The 19,398-nt window shown below is 55.9% G+C and overlaps 1 protein-coding gene across 2 annotated transcripts in view; it reads right to left on the bottom strand.

The window, feature by feature from the left end:
- The window catches only part of LINGO1 (leucine rich repeat and Ig domain containing 1), a 178,736-nt gene that overhangs the window by 6,460 nt on the left and 152,878 nt on the right, over positions 1 to 19,398 (bottom strand). The window contains exon 1 of one of the 2 annotated variants that reach the window (XM_029236257.1): positions 11,081 to 11,294. The exons of the other annotated variant lie outside the window; for it this stretch is intronic. Within the exon in view, the coding sequence (XP_029092090.1) occupies positions 11,081 to 11,086 (6 nt within the window). The 5' untranslated portion in view covers positions 11,087 to 11,294. Of the gene's footprint in view, positions 1 to 11,080; positions 11,295 to 19,398 lie in introns of those variants that run through there. 2 annotated transcript variants of the gene reach the window in all.

Raw genomic sequence — 19,398 nt, 5'->3', positions numbered from 1 at the left:
GTGGGCAGGCAGAGGAGAGCCGTGCCCGGGCCACAGCATACAGAGCTGACAGCAGCCTGCGTCCTCCCAACCCCAGAGCAGTGGGAGCAACCGAGCCATCAGACCTGCACTGCAGAGGGCCACCTGCCACCATCACACCCTCACTCACGTGGTGGTGCAGATACAGCCTGGCTCACTTGCTCCCCATACCAGCCACTCCACTGTGTGCCCCTCAGGGACGCCTGCCCTCTCTGCCCTTTCCCCACGCTGTGCAGGGAGGGGCTGATTCCAGGGTCCCTGAGGGAACACACACAGAAACTGGGTCTTCCCCAGATAGAAAGTCAACATCCTCAAACCTGCTTGAGGAATGAAGACGAGTAAGGGCTCAGGCCCCAAACTGCAGTTTTACTGGGACTGGAAGGATCTGAGGTTGGCATCCCCAGTTGGGGCCTCACACTGGGGCTGTCCCGCGGGGCTCAGGGTTGAAGAGCATAGCTGGTGGAGACAGAAGGGGCATGGGATCATCCATGGGTGGACTTGGAGAACCCTAAGGGAGGTCAGGGGTCATTCTATCTCCTAAGGCAGCATCTGAAGGCCCCTGGGGGCAGGGGCGTGCCTCTACCACGCAGCCAGCCTGGCCCATACGAGCTGGTCAGACGCCTACACTTAGGGAAGGGCTGGGACTAGCATCTTCAGACCACCTGCTACAGGCCAGGTTTTAGGCTTTATACGCACTGTCTTAGAAACCCTCACCCAGCATTCAGAGATATTTCCTACCCATTTTACAGATGAGAAAAGCTGAGGCTTCCAAAAGGAAATTCCTTTGCCTTTAGGCCTAGGCTACAAAGCTAGGAAACAGCAGAGCTCCGTTCCTCCTGGTTAGGCTGCCTGCCCCAAGAGCTACCACAAGTGGAGCACGACTTCTTTCAGACACACAGGCCAGTTCAGAGCCAAAGGAGGGGCAGGCGTGTCACGGCAGCGCTAGGGTAAGGCCTCCAGGGCTAAGGGAAGGCACTAGTCCTTAGGTAGCTGCATGTAGGTAACTTGCCCCCTAAATGACAAAAGCTTTTCCCCAACTGTCAGAAAATGGCATGTTGAACACACTGAATGTTTTCAGTGTTTTCCCACCACACCATTCTCCTTTGCCTGCTGCCACTGTCAATGCTAGAATCTCACCTAATTTGGGGTCGGCTGCAGTACAGGATGGAAGGTTCAGTTATTTTGGGTTTACAGTATCAATATTTCATGGTGTTCCCACTCAGTGTTCCTCAGGGACCGCAGGGATCCCCAGTACACACAGGCATGAGATCCCTGGCATGGAGGTGCCCACTGCCATGCCCGGGGCCCGGGGCCCCCTGGGTTCTCAGCCTGGCTGTGTGACCTGCGGCTACTGTGACGGGCTGCTGCTTCACTGGGAAATGAGGCTGTTAGGCACGATCTCATCTTGTCCTGACACTCTACATTCCTAAGACTGGGCCTGCAGCAGGAAGGAGGGAGGGGGGAGGGCAGACTTGGGATGGGGGACTGAGGGCTTCAGAGAGTCTGCCTTGGGCCCCGCCCAACTCTACTACCCTTTCCTACTGATTGTCAAAAGCCCTGGGCCTGTTAGCACATCCTGTTCCCACCGCCACCCCTTGAGGTGGGTCGATTACTCGGAAAGGTGAAGGGACTTACGCTGTGTCACCAAAGACTGGAGGCAAGGTAAGGTCTAGATTCTTCAGGACTTGCCCTGTCCCCAAGCTCCTGCCTGTCTGAAGTCCCTTCTCTGCCCTCAGCTCCAGGGCACAGAGCAGCTGGATCCACTCCATGAAATGATAAAGCACGTTCGTGATAAGAGTACCTGTTCAGAGGCAGCTGTGGCCACGTGGCTGAAAGTAGGGTAATGGGGGGGTGGAGTGAGGCCTGTCTAGAAAGCCCCGATGGTCGCTCCATCCCGGGGCCTTTCTCCCACAGCGATGGTCGACCATCTGCCCCATGCCTGGAGATCTCCCGCTCAGCCTTCAGAATCCAGCTCAAGGGTCTTCTACCCCAAGCCGCTCTTTGCAAGTCCCCAGGAAGAAGGGATCACCTCCTGGGGGTCCCTCTGGATCTTGGGTGGCCCTCTGCCAAGCACTGCTGGTGTGTTTACCTCTCTCCCTTCCTCCCTCTGTTAGAGCCTCTGCTGCCTCCCCTTCTGTGGCCCCCAGATTGAGAGCCCCCAGTACAGGGCTGGGGCTGCTATAGCTCAGCACCGCCAGGCCCAGCTTCAAGGGCCCCCGACACACAGCTGCTGGGACAGCTCCCCAGCACAGCTCTTGACTCCTAGTCTAAGCTCTTTACAGAGGCTTCAAGGAGGAGGAGGAGGTGTCATGTGGGCTCAGGCTGAACTACAGACACATTTCCACCAGCCAAAGTCAGGGGCGGGAGAGGCGGCATTTCAGCCAAGAGAACGGTGCAGGCAAAGGTGTGCAGGGTGGAGGTGGCTCGTGTCCGGGAACATTTGAGAGCATCCAGGGGCTCCTAATTGCTTCTCTCCTACCCCAAATCCTGACCCGGGTCCCTGGACTCCTTTTAAAGATCCTCCATTCTGGCTTTCCCGGGCTAATCCCTGCTGAGGTGTGAATGGCTGATAATGGCTTAAGGTGTGAGCTGCTAATGGGGGCAACTTGGTCTTCCCTGGCCAGTCTAATCCAGCAGGGCTATGCTGAGAGCCTGGGGAAGGGCAGGGGCTGCCCCCTGGCACACGGAGAGGGGGTATGGGGGCAAAGGAAACCCTGGGAGGAGGGGTTAGCACCAGGTTGAGCTCTGGCAGGAGAAATCCAGACCGACTGTGGCCCGCAGGCAGGCAGCTGGGCCGCTTCCGTCTGTCTGTCTCCTCCTGGGCTGGTCTGCCTGTCTTTGCCTGCCCTCTCCTTCTCCCTTCTCCTCCTCCTTCATCCGCCCCCAACGGGGAGAGAAAAATCAACCTGAAAGAAAATTGAGGGCATGTCCTTTGTCGTGTATAATTCTTTATTTTCCTCTTGCTCTTGGTTCTAGCAAAGAGTTGCTGGGCCCCCGGGGTGTCTGTGTGTGACGTTTGTGAGCAGGCAGCCATGTGTGGCCTATGTGGATGTGTGTGCCTGCTGTCCCTCCTCCTGCCACTTCCACTCCCTGCACCCACCCTCACCCACGGCCACTGCCATCAGCCCCATCTCTTAGGTGCACTTGGAAACTCAGTCCTCTCCCAAAGGTGCTCACCTGGCCTCTCAGCCATGGCCGGGCTGGAGGGTGCTGACTGGGCGCAGTGTGGCTGCCTGCCTGTTTGCTAGGGCAGCTGCCCCTGTGTGGCCCTGGGCAAGCACCCGTGCCCCCTGCACCTAAGGGAGGGATGCCCCTGCCCACCCCACTGCCTACCCCACTGAGCGCAGCTGATCTTAGGAGCTGACAGCCTTCCACCCAGTTCACAGGCCCACGCCATTTGTGGGATAAATTATGAAATTTAATTGGCAAAGCATCTTAGTGTTTAAAGGCTTCTATGTATAGGCTTTGCTCTCTAGTGGCTGCTGGCTCGTTGTGGAGGAGCAAGGGTGGGGCAAGGCCTAGAGAAGGCTATTTCTGAGTGGGCAAAGGGCACTGGGCTCTGGCCAGGGCACCCTTCCCTGCTGTGTGAACTTGGGTGAGTCCTGGACCACTCTGGACCCTGCCTGCCCTTCCACACGGTTGTTCTGAGGTGAGAGGCCAGTGGGGAAGCTAGGAGCTGGCCTGGGGGAGGCAGGAGGGAGCCACTCGTTCTGAGAAGCTTCCTTGTTGTCTGCTGTGGGCCTGCCTGAGCAGACAGCACTCCTAGTTGGACTGGTGCTGTCCCTGAATTGCGGAGGGGTACACAAGCACCCATGTGGTGACCTGACGGGTCTCAAGGAAAGTGATGGTCCTGCACCCCCATACCTCCCTTCCCATCTCTCTCCAGGTCTGAGATGCCAACCCAGGCCCTCGGGGACGGGAAGATGCCCCCGAAGGACTCTGGCCCCAACCACCGCCCAGGCCAGCGGCCCCTTGGGAGGTGCCTAGCAGAATGCCTGCTTCATCTCCCCTCAGCCCCCCTCTTTCTGGGGCAACCAGGGCCCTCTCCCAGTTGCTCCAGCCCTCAGGCTCCTCTACCTTGGGAACAGCTTAGGTTGGCCCATTTCAGACTTTGGAGGCCTGAAAACCAGCCAATCCCCACCTGGGAGGGTCACAAGCCTTGGGCTTGGGAGAGGGGGGAGGTCACAGCCTCAGAAATCCAGGGTGGAGATGGGGGAGCTGAGGGGAGGGGTGGATCTCATGTGGGATTTGAAGGCCAGAGGCCTGTCATGATGATAATGATGATTGGAAAAACCCTAACAGAGGACTTTTTTGGTGTGCCGGCGTTATTCTAAGTACTTTACGTATAAAAATTAATGTAACCCCACCACCATCTGTTGAGGTAGGTCCTGTTATTTTTCCCATTGTGCAGATGGAAAAGACAGAAGCACAAGGAGGTTCTGTAATTTGCCCAAGGTCACAAAGAGGTTCTGAAACTTGCTCAAGGTCACAAAGCTAGCATGACACGAACGCAAACATGAACTTGTTTAATCTTCAGGACAACCCTATTAGGTTGGTACTATTATCCTCATTTTAAAGATTAGATAACTGGGGCAAAGAGAGGTGATGCAACTTGGCCCAAATCACACAGCCGTAAGTAGCAGAGCTGGAATTAGTCCTGAGGCAGTTAGACCACAGGTTGTCCTGACCGCTCTTATATACTGCCTCTCTCTGATTCAAGTTCAAGGGCTGCTGAGCTGCATGATCGTGGGCAAGTGGCTTTATGCCTCGGGGCCCTAAACTCCTCATTTAGAAAAGGGAATGGCAGATTTTATACTGCTTTCATAGGGCTGGGGGCAGAGAATTCAAGGAGAAGGAAGGGAAGAGACATTTATATGGAGCACATAAACTAAATGCTTTGCAGAATGACCCCACCAACCCTCACCACATACCCTGTGAGGGAAGTACCATCAGCCCCATTTTACTGATAAGGAAACTGAGGCTCCAAGCCATTAATTCACCTGCCAAAGGTCACTGAGCTTGTCTAACTCCAGAGGCATGATAACCCTAGAGACCATCACTCAGATAAGGAAACGGAGGCCCAAGAGCATCAGCAACTTGTCCAAGGTCCCACAGCATCTCAGGGTTAGGGCCTAGGAAGAAGCCCGGCCTCCTGACGGCAGCCACCTTCTCTCCCCAACATCATGCAAGAATAACATAGCCTCTCCATTCATGCTGCAGCCAGGTCACGGACAGGTGAAGGTTTGCATTATTTCTGCCTCAGAAAAGGGAGAAGACTTAAAAACAACCCCCCCCCCCCGTACATCACAAACCAAGGTCCAGTGAGTTATTTATACCATGGACAGGCAAACTATAAATAAAAACACTTGCCCTTCTCTTGGCACCGACTGTTCAAAGCCCACTCTGCTCAACTGAATCTTGGCCAACCTCTTGCCAAAGCCCATTTTTTTCCAACCTGGTATGTATACTATGCTCAGTATCAAGAGGTGATGAACCCCTCTGGTCAGACACATACAGGTGGTATGTTCTACTCAGGCACAACTGATGCCATCACCTGACCGTGCATTCACGAGAAGCCCAAACTTGGGACGGCCCTGGCATCTCTGCAAATCTCTAAGGTGTGTCCCAAGGCAGAGGATATAAAGGGTCCAGTGCACGCCCACAGGGTAGAACCAAAGACCCATGTGCGTGCGGAGTCATAGAGGAGGCCTATTCAGTTCAGTACGAGGAATCAAATGGAAGATCAGACGGCTCAGGATAGAAGATGTACCTTGGTAGATAATGAGTGAGCAGGCTGTCATGAGAGGTATGCAAGCAGAGACCGTGGATCAGGGACACTGCAGGAAGACTCCTCTGCTGGGTCCACACCTCAGCGGCCCCTCTTAGCTCTGAGATACCCCCATCTTGCACCCCAGTAAAGGGAGTTGACATGGCCAGCCCCCCAACTGCATCTGCAACCCTGTGCTGGGCCAGACAGAGGAAGCATGCTGGCCGGGCCCCCACCCCCTCCTGGAGCCACGAGCCGGTTCTCTGCAGAGGGAAGCAGAGGAGGTGGCAGAGAGAGATTAATTCCCTGAAATGGGAAAAAATAGAAAAACACACACACACCACACACCCTAATAACACGTAATAAGAGGTTGGATACAAGGAACAATGCCCTGGTAATGTCACCCTGGCGGCAATCAATTTGGGTGTCACATGAAATAGGCATAATTATTCCGCCAGCCCCGTCGCTCATCTCTAACCAGCTCCAGGCGCCCAGGCCCGGGCAGGGAAAGCGGTGTAGAATCAATTGTTGGTGCTCCAGGCTGGCAGAGGGAGCCGCTCCAGATTAGCTTGCCAGCACCAGGTTTCTCAGCCCCTGAGGGTAGGCAGGGGCTTGAGGGCCTTGCAAATGTCCAGGAGCCACCTTGCTCAGCCATCCCTCACTTGCTCAGGGGGCAAGGGAAATCAGGGAGGACTCCCCGAGGTGGGAAAGAAGGAGGAGCGAACATACATATGTTCATCATTGTTCACTCCTCAGGTCACCAAACTCTTAGCACTCACTAAGGCCAAGCCCCACACCAGGTGCCAGGGGTTTATCGGGGGCTGTGCATTATTAAGATAATGAAGCAAAGTCTCCTTCTACCTCCCAAGCTAGGACCACCCCTGCCCATCCTGTGGGTGAACACAGAGCCACTAGGATTCCTTTGGCTCTAAGTGTGAAGGGACTTAAGCTCTCCTTGCTCCTCCTTCTTCCCACTTCATTGGGGAGAACTCCCTGACTGCTCTTGCCTATCCCTGACCCGCTTGCCCAGGGTTGATACAGACAGCACCTCAACACCTGGGGAAACCGAGGTGCAAAGGGAATGATTGCTTAGTGAGCACCCATTACACACTGGCTGCTGCTGCCTATTTCAACCCCCTTTCCATACACCAGAAACTGTGAATTTCGGATACGCAAATCAAGGCCGTAACATAAGATCATTTTACACTCATTCAATCATTAAAAGTCAAGATGTCTGAGCATACCGAGTGTAGGTGCGGGTGGGGAATAATGGGGATACTCATCTCCTGCTGGGGGAAGCATAAACGGTCCAACCAATTTGGAAAACACTGTGGCACATTTCCTAGTAAAGCTGAATATGAATATGACCTACGGCAATTCCGCTCCTAGCTGTGTGCCCCGGAGACGCTCTGCCTGTTGTCTTAGGGGAAGGGACAAGAAAGTTCACCGCAGCACTGTTTGTAAGAGTAAAAAGGGAAACAACTCACATGCCCATTAATAGAGGAATAAATACACTGTTTATGTTCAAACAACAGAACATTATGCATCAGTGAAAATGAATGAACTACATTTATCATTATTTGTAACAATATAGATGAAACTTAGGCATACGGTGTTGAAGAAAAAAGGCAAATTCCAGAGGACTGCACGGTTTCATGTTCCTTTTACAAAGTTCAAAACTAACTAAAACTGAACAATTTCTCCACATTAAAATGTGATTTTTAAAAGGCAAGGGAATACTAAATAGATAATTTAGGGTAGTGGCTGCCAAAGGATGGGGTGAGAAGAAACACATGGGAAGATGCATATCGCTATTAAAGTGCTAGTGTTCAGGTTAGGGAGTAGGGTCATGGTGTTCATTATATTAGTAGTCGTAGTAGTAGTAATACTAACTACATTAATTAATTAACAGACCATGCCTGGACTGGTGAGCAAGAGTCGCAGACCAGAGCTCAGGAAGAAGGCATTCTAGACTGAGCCCCACGCTTGTAAGCTGGGGTCTTTGGGCAAGTTGTTCTACCTCTCCGGCTCTCAGTTTTCTCAGCTAGAAAATCAAATCTCTGTACCACCTACAAGGCTAAGATTGACAGCACATCACTGATACAAACTATGAGTAGCTAGCAGTTCTGGAGAGTTTACTGTGCACCAGGCACTGTTCTAACTGCCTTGCATACATGAACACACTTAGTCTTCATAATGGCCCTCTGTTATCCTCACTTTACGGATAAGGAGACTGAGGTCCAAAAGACTAAGTTACTTGCCCACAGTCACAGAGCTAGGCAGAGTGGAGCTGAGATTTGAACCCAGGCATCTGGCTCCAGGTACCACACTCAACAACCTCACTATAAAATGACACTAAAGGAACTGAACACAGGAGGAGGGAACTGTTGTCAGAACAGCTCTACTGGGTCCACAGAGCCCAAGGATATTCATTCATTCATTCATTCAACACATAAATGAAGGTCAGCATCCCTCAAATGCATTTGGAAGTGAACTTGCCTTCCCACTGTCTTTCTACAAAAAAACCGTCCCTGATTCTGGAATCCTGCTTTCTGTGTCTCTGCCAAATCTTTTACTGCCTCAAGAGATACCCAGTGTCTCTCTCTTCCTGGAGGACCCCTGACTGCCGCAGCCCCCAGAAGCAAATCCCATCCTTCTCTGAGTACCAGTGTGTGCTACTGAATACCCTGCCTTTGCTCTCCCCAACCCCTGCCTGGGGCATCCTTGACACCACCTACCTCTGTCCATCCATTGCAGGCTGAAGACACTGTGTTCCTTCCAGGTAGTTTTTGCTACCAGAATCAGATGCTCCCTGGTGCCTCCCAGCATCTTTCCTATCCCCAAGGCCAGGCAAGGGAGCCCAGGGGATGGGTCCAGGATTGCCCCGGGTGTTCAAGGCAATCCATGGGGGCCATGGGAGGGCCTAGCCCAGAGCAGAGCAGGCAGCTCAGCCAGCATGTGTAGAATAAATGCATGAATGAATTGGCTGGTACAATATTAGGTGCAAACCTGGCACCGTAGCTGCGTGGAGGAGGAGGGTGAGTGACGTGGAGCAGTCAGGGAGGCTTCCTAGAGGAGGGGCCAGGAGAAGAGAAGACCTTCTGGGTAGGTCTTCTCACAGCTGGACCAAGAGACCCCCAGCCAGCAAATCCAAGGCTCTCACTCTGAAACCACCGCCACCTACAGCCTCCCCTCCCTGGCCCTTCCCTAGTCCTACAGGACCCACTTCCTCATCCCTCCACCTGACACACTGCCTCATGCCTCCATGGGACCCTGTGCAAACCACTGCACTGCTTCATCTCTCAGTAGGAATGCATTTCTCCCACCCTCCGGACCCAGTCATGATCCTCTCACCATTTGCTTTGGTGGCACGTGGAGAGCAGTACCAGATGAGCCATCGCTGGTACCAGGGATCCTGTCTGGCTTTATGCTGACCAACCCTCACAAGACTTTTTTTTCTTTTCTTTTTGATATCCCCCTGGAATTCTGGGTTTTAGAAAATAATATCTAGTATAGGAAAAATGGGTGCTCCAGGGCAGGGGATAGGGGAACTGATCCCTAGGAAGAAGACTACTGCAAGGGGTAGAGTGGTCTCTACAATGCCCTCAGCCCACAAGCCATGATACCTTAGCCTTGAGCACCCACCCATCCCCCCAAACCTGGCCCCTTGGATTCGGTACCCACTCTAACTCCAGGCACTGGGGAGCACTGCAGCCTTGACCAAGCCCTACCGAAGGCCCATCTCACACATAAACTGGCAGGGAGTGGGAAAAGGGGCAGAGACAAGAATACCACAGGGGGCCCGCCCTCGCCTTTGCTAAGCCTCCCTCCAGGAGGGGCAGCTGGGTGCTGCCGGGAGCCCCGGGAGCCCCTATCTGGGTTCCGAGGAGTTCTTGGCCTCTCCCTTCTGTCACCTAATCCCCTGTCTCCTGCCTCAGGCCATGGGGAGAAAGCAGGAAGGGCAGGCAAGCTGTCCCAGCAGACCAGGCGCTGGCATCTTCCCAGAGGTGTGAGGACTCTGAGCCCCTCCTGGCCCACACAAGGACAAAGGGTCTGGGAGCAGCTGACCCTCCCTTCCCTCACAGCACTCCTTGCTGGATGTGCGGAAGCCCCAGGCTCTCTGCCGTCTCAATGCCCCGGCTCATTGCTCCCTGGGCATGGGAGGCACTGGTGCTGGAGCCATTGGCATAACTAACGACCAGCAGGGCTGAGCCAGAGCCGGAGCCGCGGGCCAGGTTGGACTGCGCACCCTCCAGCTGCCCAAGCCGAGCAGAGGAGGACGGAGGGAGGGCTGGGCTGGCAGGAAAGAGGCTTGCCCAGATGGTGCTGCCCCCACCTCAGGGCTTCCTGCACTCCCACCCCACCAGGGCAGAGCTGTTGCCATCCTCCCAGATGCCCCAACTCCCCCAGCCCGACCCCAGGACCTCTGAGAACAAAGAGGAGATGCCGATGCCGGCACAACCAGGGCTGGATGGAGCTGGGCTGGGACCCAGGGCAAGAGACAGGAGGGGACTGCCCACTGGGCCTGGCCCCACCCCTCCTCAAAGTGGGATCCACCTGGAGGTGCCTGGGGGAGCAGGAAGCCCACAGCCCACCTTGCAGAGGTGGGGGGCCGAGAAGGAGACCTCTTCTTCTCAGCCGGTTCCTACCTCCCACCAGCTCTGCTTCGGAATGAAAAGTGGGGCAGGGGGAAGTGAGAAGCCTGGGCTGAAGACGAAGGGGAGGGCCCCCAATGGTTCCTGGGTCCTCCTCCACCCCAACTCCCTCTCCTCCACTCTCCTAGCCCCTATTTCCCCTTTCCTCCCCCTCACTGGGCAGGAGCTGGAAAGGGGCTGCCCCTTGTTAGGGGCGTCAGGAGGTGCCCAGCCCCGTGCCTGCATCCACCGGCTTGGGGGTGCCTGGTGCAGGCTAGGGCTGCCTGGGGGTGTCTGGGGTCTATGGAGAGAGGCAACCACCCAGTGCTGAGCAGGGGGCTTACCCTTCAGGGTGATCAGTGCTCAGAATGGGGGGTGGGGCAGAGGACGAGCAGGACTGTGACCCCTCCCCAGCTCAGGGGGTCCCAGCTAGACAACCTGGAATTTGTTGGGTGGGAGGGGCGGGAAAGAAGAAATCTTCATTTCTGAGGCTTCGCTGGGGGGGGGGGGGCGATCAGATCTGTGACCCCCAAAGCGGGTTTGGGTGACGCTGGGGTGCCCCACAGCCCCAAGATGGGCACAGCCCGGGCCGACGGCGGCCCCCAGGGGCGCTCGCCGTGGGGCTGCCCACTCGGGGCTGGGCCGCGGCCGCCGGGCTCACCTGCATTTCGGGCGCGCTGTCCGTCCGCTCCGCTCGGTCACCAATCGCATGTCTCCCCCGCCAGGGCCCCAGCCCCTGCCCAGCCCCTGCCCAGCCCCCTCCTTCGTCTCCTCCTCCTTGTCCGACACCTCCGCCCGGCAGTCCGCGCGCCCTCGCGGGGCTAGCCGTCCGTCTGTCTGCCCCACGCGGGCAGGAGCCAAGCCGGAGCCGGGGCCGGGGCAAGGGCCGGGGAGTGCGGGGGGCGGGAGACGGGAGACCGGGGCCCCAGCGGGCGGAGGGGCGGGTGTGCGCTCAGGACTGGCGACGCGGGCTCTACGAGCCTCGTTCTGTGCCCCGGGCCAGCCTGGAGCCGCCGCCGCCGCCGCCTCTGCCACTGGGGCCGGGGTCGAGGCCGGGCGCGCTCCGCAGCGGGGCCGGGGCCAGGGCTGAGGCCGGCGGGCAGCGGCCGCTCATGCTGCTCGGAGCCCCGCGTCGGGAGAGGAGCCGGAGCGGCGCGGGTGGGGACTCCGCGCGCTCCGGGGCCGGGGCCGGGGCCGGGACCGGGACCCGCCGCCGCCGCCTGTGCTGTCGCCGGCCGGCCGCCCGCTCCGGCTCCCGCGCCGACTCCCGCCCGGGCTCCGCGCTCTGCCGCGGCGCGGGGAGGGAGCGCGAGGAGCGAGCCAGGGAGGGAGGAGGGAGGGAGCGAGAGAGCGAGCGAGCTAGCGGCGGGAGCCGGGCGGGGGAGGAGAAGGCGCGGCCGCAAAACCGAGGGTGGAGGGGGGGGAAGTAAGGTGGAGGACTCGGCTCCTTTCAGCGAAGGGGGCGGAGAGGGAGGAGCGCCCCAACCACCGCCCTACACTGATGGGGCAGCGAAACTGACAAAGGGGAGCGGGCTAGGGGCGTGCCAGCCTTGCGCGGGGGCCGGAGCCTCCGAGCTCCAGCCCCGCACACGACCGCGCTCCTCCGAGTCCCAGGCCAGCGCGGCCGCGGGGAGTCCGGTCTGCGGTCCTCCCTGGGGCTGTGTGCCCACCCTCGCGTGTGGCCACTTGCGTGCACATGTGAGCGCGTGTGTTCACACGTGTTAACTGGGGTCATTGCACACTGCCATGTGGACCGACACACGCACGTGAACCGGCAAGGCTCCCCACCGACCAGGGTTGTTTGGAGGACGGCGTGGGAAGGGTGAGGCCTGGAGCCGCGGTCAAGCGCCTTGTCCCCTCTTCTCGGAATTGTCTGCGAATCCCTGGAGGGCCCACATCCTGGCGGCCTTGGAGCTTGGCAGGTAGAGAGGGAAGCTCCGGGGGACGCCGAAGAAGGCGCGCCAGCCCCGCGGCTCTACCCCAAGCGTGGTCTTGCGCCCTCTTTTGCAGCCTGGGTCCCCGCCCAGCCTGGCTTCCTGTCCAGCAGAGGGCAGCAGGCCGCTCTGGCCAGCTCTGGCCGCGGGCACCGCACCCAGAGACCAGCAGAGGGCAACGCAGAGCCTCCGGACTCGGCTCCCCAAGGGTCCAGGGGATCCTGAGTTGAGGCACATACTCAGATAGGCCCAAGGAATGGGACCTCTCCTCAGATCCATATCCTCCTTGACCTGCAGATACAGAGATTCGGCTGGTGGAGGTCTCTTGGCAAAGCCTGCAGAGTGGGCTACGACCCTTGGGACCTCACCTCCTTCCACTGTACACCCGCTTCCATCTCCTTGAAGCCAGATGCCCTTTAACACTAAGCTAGTTTGATTAGAATAACCATCAATGCTGACACCACCCAGCATGCCCGCCCCTTCTCCACTGTGGGAGTGCATCACATGAGCACATTAGGGGTAGGGGTCCCGGCAGGCAGAAAAGGAAACTGAGGCTGGGGGGCACAGACGTGGGGGAGGAGACTGGCCCAAAGCCCTTCAGTCTCTGGGGAAGAAATGGGGAATCCTGCTCCCAGTGCCCTGACCCCCATGGAGCCTGTCTGACATTCACTGCAGTTACCTGGCTAGCATGGTGGGGCCGCCAGTTCCCCCCTCACCCCCGCCCCAGCACCATCTTACTTATCCACTGTTCAGCCTCACACACAGCCCAAAGAGTTGCACAGACCTTCTGTTCTAGCTCGACAGAGTTTGCGTACTTCTCAGTCTCACAGCCACCCCACAGCTCTGGACAGTCACGCCTGGAGAACCATCTCCTGTCTCCTATGTCCGTCCTCATCCTAGGCCTAGCTGGAGCCCCCCTAGTAAGGGAGGATGCTGTGCTGTGCACTCTACATTCACCCTCCCGCGACCCTGGGAGAAGGCACTGTTGCTCCCCCTGTGACAGAGAGAAGGCACCCCAGGCTCAGAGAGGTTCTGTGATTTCCCTGCGGTTAAACAGCTAGTAAAGCCTGGAAAGGGAATTTGAATCGCCTTCCAGGGCCAATTCCAGCAGGGGGCAGGCTTGGCAGAGGGACTTATAAAAGCTGGGAGGGGAAGAGAGAAGGCGACACAGGAGTCCCCTTCGCTTCAATAGCCCAGCGCAGGCGGTTCCCCGGCCCCTCAACCCTGTACCGCCTGGACCCCCGTCCCAGGCTGCCCAGCTCCCCCACCCCGGCTGTTTGTGAGTTACCCGTGAGCTCCCTCCCTCCCGCGCCGCCTCCTCCCACCAGCCAGACAGGAATAGACGCTCTCTCGCTCCTGCGTAAAGGCTCCGCCAGGCACCCGGCGGGCGAGCAGACCCGCTGCGGGGCGGCGGCGGGGGCGGGGGCTATTCCTGGTGCGGCGGCTGACGCAGACACTGCACGGCCACGGCGTATCTCCGCCCCCGACTCACCTGCTCCCTGCCTCAGTGATCTCGACGGAGAAATGGGGGAGAGCCCACTGCTCCCACCCCCAACCCCCAGATGCTGGCTGAGGACGTTGGCGTCCTGAGGTGAGGTCTTCTGGGGCCCACAATTGTCCCTCTGCACCTTGGAGGCAGCAGGGATGACCAAAGAGCTGTGTGTCTGGGAGGACTTGCCCCAGAGTCTTAGTTCTCCATGTGAACAGTATCCAAGCCATTTCCCCTTCCGTTTCTCTAAAAGAAATGACCCCTCCCAGCATTCCCTGTCTTATTTCACCAATGGGAACAATGGGGAAGGGAAGGCTTCGGGGAGGGAAGAATTTGGAGAAAAGGTCTTTTTGAGGGTCCAGCCTGGGCCTGGTGAGAGTGCAGGTCCCTGGCCTTGTCACCAGAGACCCCATGAAGGGGGGAGGGTGTCACTGGGGACGGGTATCTTTCCACTCCTGTCTGGTGGGGCGGTCCCCAACACAGCCCTCTCAGGGATCCCAGGGCCATGAAGAATATGGAACATCAGAATGGCCCAGTCCAAGATTTCACTGGCACAACCTGGAGATCATAACCCTGGAGCTTCAGCTCAAGAATGTTCACCCACACCTCCAGGCCTTTATCCTTACTGGTCCACCTGCTCGGCCTGTCCTCTCCCTGGTTCCCACCTGTGCTTCAAGACCAAACTAAGACCATTTGCATCTATTCCTGTCTCTCCTCCTCAGGCTGAAATGCCCTTAGAGGCAAGGGCCCAGTCTCCTCCCTCTCTGTCCTCAGACTAGGAGCTCCCAAGAGCAGGCCTGAGACAGCATGTTCCTGGCTTCAGGGTGAAAACTCAGCAAGTCCCAGTGAAGCAGGAATTGGTGGCTGCAAGGAGTCAGTCTGCTACAGCCTGAGTGCTCACAACAAAGCAGAGAAGCTGGGAATGGGTTTTTCAGGGGACTGTGGAGGAGGGGCAGGACCCTCCAACATTTATTTGGCTCCTACTGTAAGCCAGGGTCTAAGCTACACTTTACATACTTCATCCCAATTCAAGATTGAGATTGCTGTCCCCATTGTACAGATGAAAAAACTGAGGCTCTGGGAGGGCTGGTGACTTGCTCAAGTTTACTCTGTGAAAGAGGTAGAGCTGGGCTTAGAAGCTCTGTGTGTGTCTGGTATCAGAGCACAAGCCCTGCTCTCCCCCACTGTGGGAGACTGAGGAGGCAGGGCCTAGTCCCCTGTGGCACAGGAAGGAATGGGTGGCACACACAGGCCTGCATGCATGCCTGCTTTGTGCTGGTCCTGCCCGCTTGCATCCCAGCAGCTCTCAGGGTTTTACAGTGATGATTATTTCTGAAGGCACTTGAAATTAATGACAGCTCTAAAATGGCTGGGACAGTGGAGTCATTACTGAGACCTCTAATTAGCAAGAAAAATGGAGACCTGGAGCCAGGGAGGCAGGTGGGGGCTGGGCAAGTGGCACTGGGCATGGAGCAGGGTTGGGGAAGTGGGTTGGAGCTGGCATCCAGCTGGAGGTCTCTGTGGGGCAGGTGGAACCCATGTCCCACTTTATGCCACACATTTGAGTCTGAGCACTCATTCATTTGCTGTGTCATCTTGGGGGGAGTCACTGCCACCCCCCGGGTGAAAGTTTCCCCAGTTACACAATAAGGAGTTGGCCTGGGGGGTCTCTAAGTTCAGGGTTCTATGGGGAGAATAGGATGAAGCCGCAAGAGGGGGCTCTTTGAAAGACCCTGAGTCCCTAGAAGGCTGAAGCCCAGAAGCTGGAGGTCCTATAGCCTCCGGGAGCCACTGAAGAAGCCCTGCATAGCTCTCACAGCCCTCCATGTTGGGGATGCTGAGGCTGCCGGTATAATAAAGTCCTAAAGACTCAGGCTGGAGTGAAGCGGATCAGGAAGTGGCAGAAAATCCATAGGTCAGAGCCCCGTGCTGGTGCAGCTATGGAGGGGGCAAGGGATGGGGGGACACCTGAGGGAGCCGGCAGGAAAGTCCCCTCTAGGAGGTAGGCCTGGAGCTGTGGCCAGGCTTAAGGCCTTCCTGCTCCCTCTGAAGTCCTTCCCTAAGAGCCAGAAGGGACTCAGGGACTCCAGGGTCCCACCTAGGCATGTTACAGAGGGTCTGGCTGAGGTACCTAAAAGGGAAAGGACTTACTAAAGGTCATTTGTCCAGGTGCACCCTAGCTCTTGGTCTGCCACGTCCTTCATGGGGCAGCTGGCACAGGGAGGGGCACCGGGGGTCACTATTTGCACAGTGGCTGGCCCAGCTGGATGTGGAGATGTGCTGGTTGACATGGAGGGACACCCACTGTGGGTACAGGCTGAGGCCAAGACTCTAAGGGCAGGGGTGTGAAGAGCCCACCCTCACTTCCTTGGGGCATCCTCTTCCCTGGCAGCCCCCACTTCAGCCATGTCTTATTTATCATTAACAGCTTTAAGACCCTAGACCCACTTCCTCGAATCCTTTCACCCACTCCCCTTCCAACGCAGGGCACTATGTGGCCCCCTCCCTCCAGAAGCCTGCTCGAAGCACCTCAGTCTCCTGCTCTTGAGCTGGCCTTTGCATCCTTGGGCACCTCTCTAAGCCTCAGTTTCCTCCTCTGTAAGATGGGAATATCAGTAAAACGCATTTCATGGGGCTGGTATGAGGATCTCATGACAATGTACAGTCATCCCTCCAGGACCCCCCACAGATACCAAAATCCACAGATGCTCAAGTCCCTTAAAGTCGGCCCTCTGAATCTGTGGATGTGGAAACTGTGGATACGAAGGACCAAAATGTATATCTAGTACTTGATGCTGGGCCTGGCACACAGTAGGTGCTTGATAAATGTAGGTATTTTTATGGTTATTATACTTACTGTTATGGTTGCTCTCTGCCCTCTGACCCTGCAGCCCCTCCTCCGTAAAGACAGGGGTCTACCCTAAGCTGCCTTTCAGCATTCCCATCAGGAGAAGCCTGGACCAAGTTCTTCATTCTCTAAGAACCAGGAACACCCTGAAGGCAGGGACTGTTCTTGTGTCTCCTCCAGTTTCCTCAGAGAGCCCGAAGCCCAGATTCCAGAGTCTGCTGTGTGCAAATTAAACTCAACTGAAATCCATTCATCAGGAAGGACCAATGGGCTCCTCTGGAGAAGGGAACCAGGGCACGGCGGGGTGGGGTGGGGTGGGCAGGGATACTCTTGAATCCCCAGCTCTCACCTCCCCTCATCTTGGGGGCCTCGATCACCCACGCCTCCACTGGAAATGTTCCAGCATCCGTGATGTTCACTTATCTAGAAACAATGTAGGTAGCAGCCTCCACTACTTGGAATTGTACTGAGAACTGGGGGAGGCCAAAAGGCTCCTGGAGGACCCAAGGCAGAAGCCCGCAGAGAGATGAGGTCCTGGGGGTGGCCCCTACTCTGTGTGCTGAGCTTGGTGCCTGGTTGCTGCATCCATAATGGCTGAGAAGCAGGAAATTTGCCTGGGGCCAGTCAGTGATGGGGCTCATTTGCCCTGCCCACCCTGAAGTCCCTCCAGGGGAATAACTGATGTTCCTGACCTTGAAGTTAGCTCTCCTTAAGAATACAGGGAAGCGTGCACGCCATTAAACATGCACACACGTGCACACACACACACACACACACACAATATCCAAATGATTAAATTGAGAGCAAAAACAAAACAGCAAATGTTAAAAGTAGTTTGTATAAAGGGACACTCCCTGGCTCCTTGGGAATCTGGACTCCAGGCTTGGCAGAGCGACTTCTCCCAAGAGTTTGGGCTCGGCTGTCCCCACAGATCATGTCGGGGGAACTTGAGCTAATGTGTGTAAACAGACAGCACTATTAACAAATCCATTTATTAAGCACTTGTCTTGAGTTCTGTTGTGCAGGAGACTTGTTTATTAACTCGGAACCTGTTATTAACTTGAGCCAAAGGCAGCAAGGCAGCTTGGAAGACGTCCAGCCCTAGAGCCAAGCAGTCTTGAGTTCCAGTCCTGGCTTTGTCTCTAACCACTGCATGACACTGGGCAAGCCACTTCACCTCTCTGAGCCTCAGCTGCCCTGTGATAGGCAACCCCTAAGATGGCCACAAATGGTCCCTGCCTTCTGGTATTTACCCTCCTTGTGTAATCTCCTCCCCTTGATTGTGGTCTGGACTAATTGACCCAATTCTAGTGAACAGAATATGGCAGAAGTGATGGGATATCACTTCTGAGATTAGGTTACAAAAAGACTGTGGCTTCCATCTTGGGCACCCTCTCTCCATCGCTTGCTTATTCACTATGACAGAGGCCAGCTGCCATATTATTAGCTGTCCTGTTGAGAAGCCTGAATGGAAAGGAACTGATGTCTCTAACCAACACTCCACAAGGGCCTGAGACCTGCCAATAGCCACACAAGCAAGCATGAAAGTAGACCCTCCCCAAGTCCAGCCGTGAGATGACTGATGCTCTGGTGGACGTCTTGATTGTATCCTCGTGAGACACCTTGAGCCAGAGGCACCCAACTAAGGCTCACCCAGATTCCTGACTTACAGAAACTGTGAGATAATAAATATTTGTTGTTTTAAGCCACTATGTTTTGGGATGATTTGTTATGCAGCAATAGATAACTAATACATGCTTCATCTGTAAAATGGGCATAAAAATTCCTTCCTCCCAGTATGGCTGGGGGCATTGAGAGAATGCAGGAAAAGTGCCTGCTGCCTGTCAGGGTGAGGAATGACACAGCAACTAGGTGGTTATCTGGTAAAGCTGAGGAGATGCACACTCTATGACCCAACAATACCCTCCTGGGTATACACCCTGGAGAAACACGTCCACAGAAGACAAGCACAGGAATGTTCCCAGGGGTAGTGTTTATATTAGTGAAAAATTGGAAATGCCCTAAGTGCCCATCATGGGGAGAAGGCATAAACAGAATGTGGTATAACCATGCAGTGGAATACTATGTAGCAATGAAAATGGACAAGCTGGAGCCACACATGTCAGTGTGGGTTCTCTCACAAACACAAAGTTGAGGAAAAAAACCAAAGATGGTACCATTTATATAAGGTTTTAAAATAAGCCCCAAACCCTGTAAATTATGTATGGACATCTGCATATATAAGAAAAGCATACAAACATGCCTGAGAATGATCAACTCCGATTCCAGGGGAGTGTTACCTCTGGGGACAGAGGAAGGGAGGGTGGTAGAGTTGGGCTTATCCTGAACCCCATACTCCAGAGTGTTTACCATGAGCATGCACAGTGGTTTTAAGTCACTCATTTAATACTTTCAACAACCCCATGGGGTCCATTCTATTATTCTCTCTTCTTACAGAGGGGTAAACTGAGGCACAGGATCTCCAGGGATATTTTCCTGGAGTGCAGTGGGAGGCCACGGCTTGGTTCCTCACTTTATTGCTAACTTGGGGGAGGCCACATTACCACCCTGGTCTCGGTCTATTCTTCTGTAGCATGGGAGAGACTTGCCCCCCTTCTCCCTTTCCCCTTCCCCCTTCCTAGGTGTGGATTGAGATGCTGGGAAAGTCTTGATTAATCAATCTGGAATATTTGCAGAGGCCCCCCCCC

Source organism: Monodon monoceros, unplaced genomic scaffold, assembly GCF_005190385.1.
Source record: "Monodon monoceros isolate NGI ecotype Baffin Bay Population unplaced genomic scaffold, NGI_Narwhal_1 Super_Scaffold_21, whole genome shotgun sequence".
Taxonomy (NCBI): domain Eukaryota; kingdom Metazoa; phylum Chordata; class Mammalia; order Artiodactyla; family Monodontidae; genus Monodon; species Monodon monoceros.
This window is presented reverse-complemented; position numbering and strand designations above follow the sequence as displayed.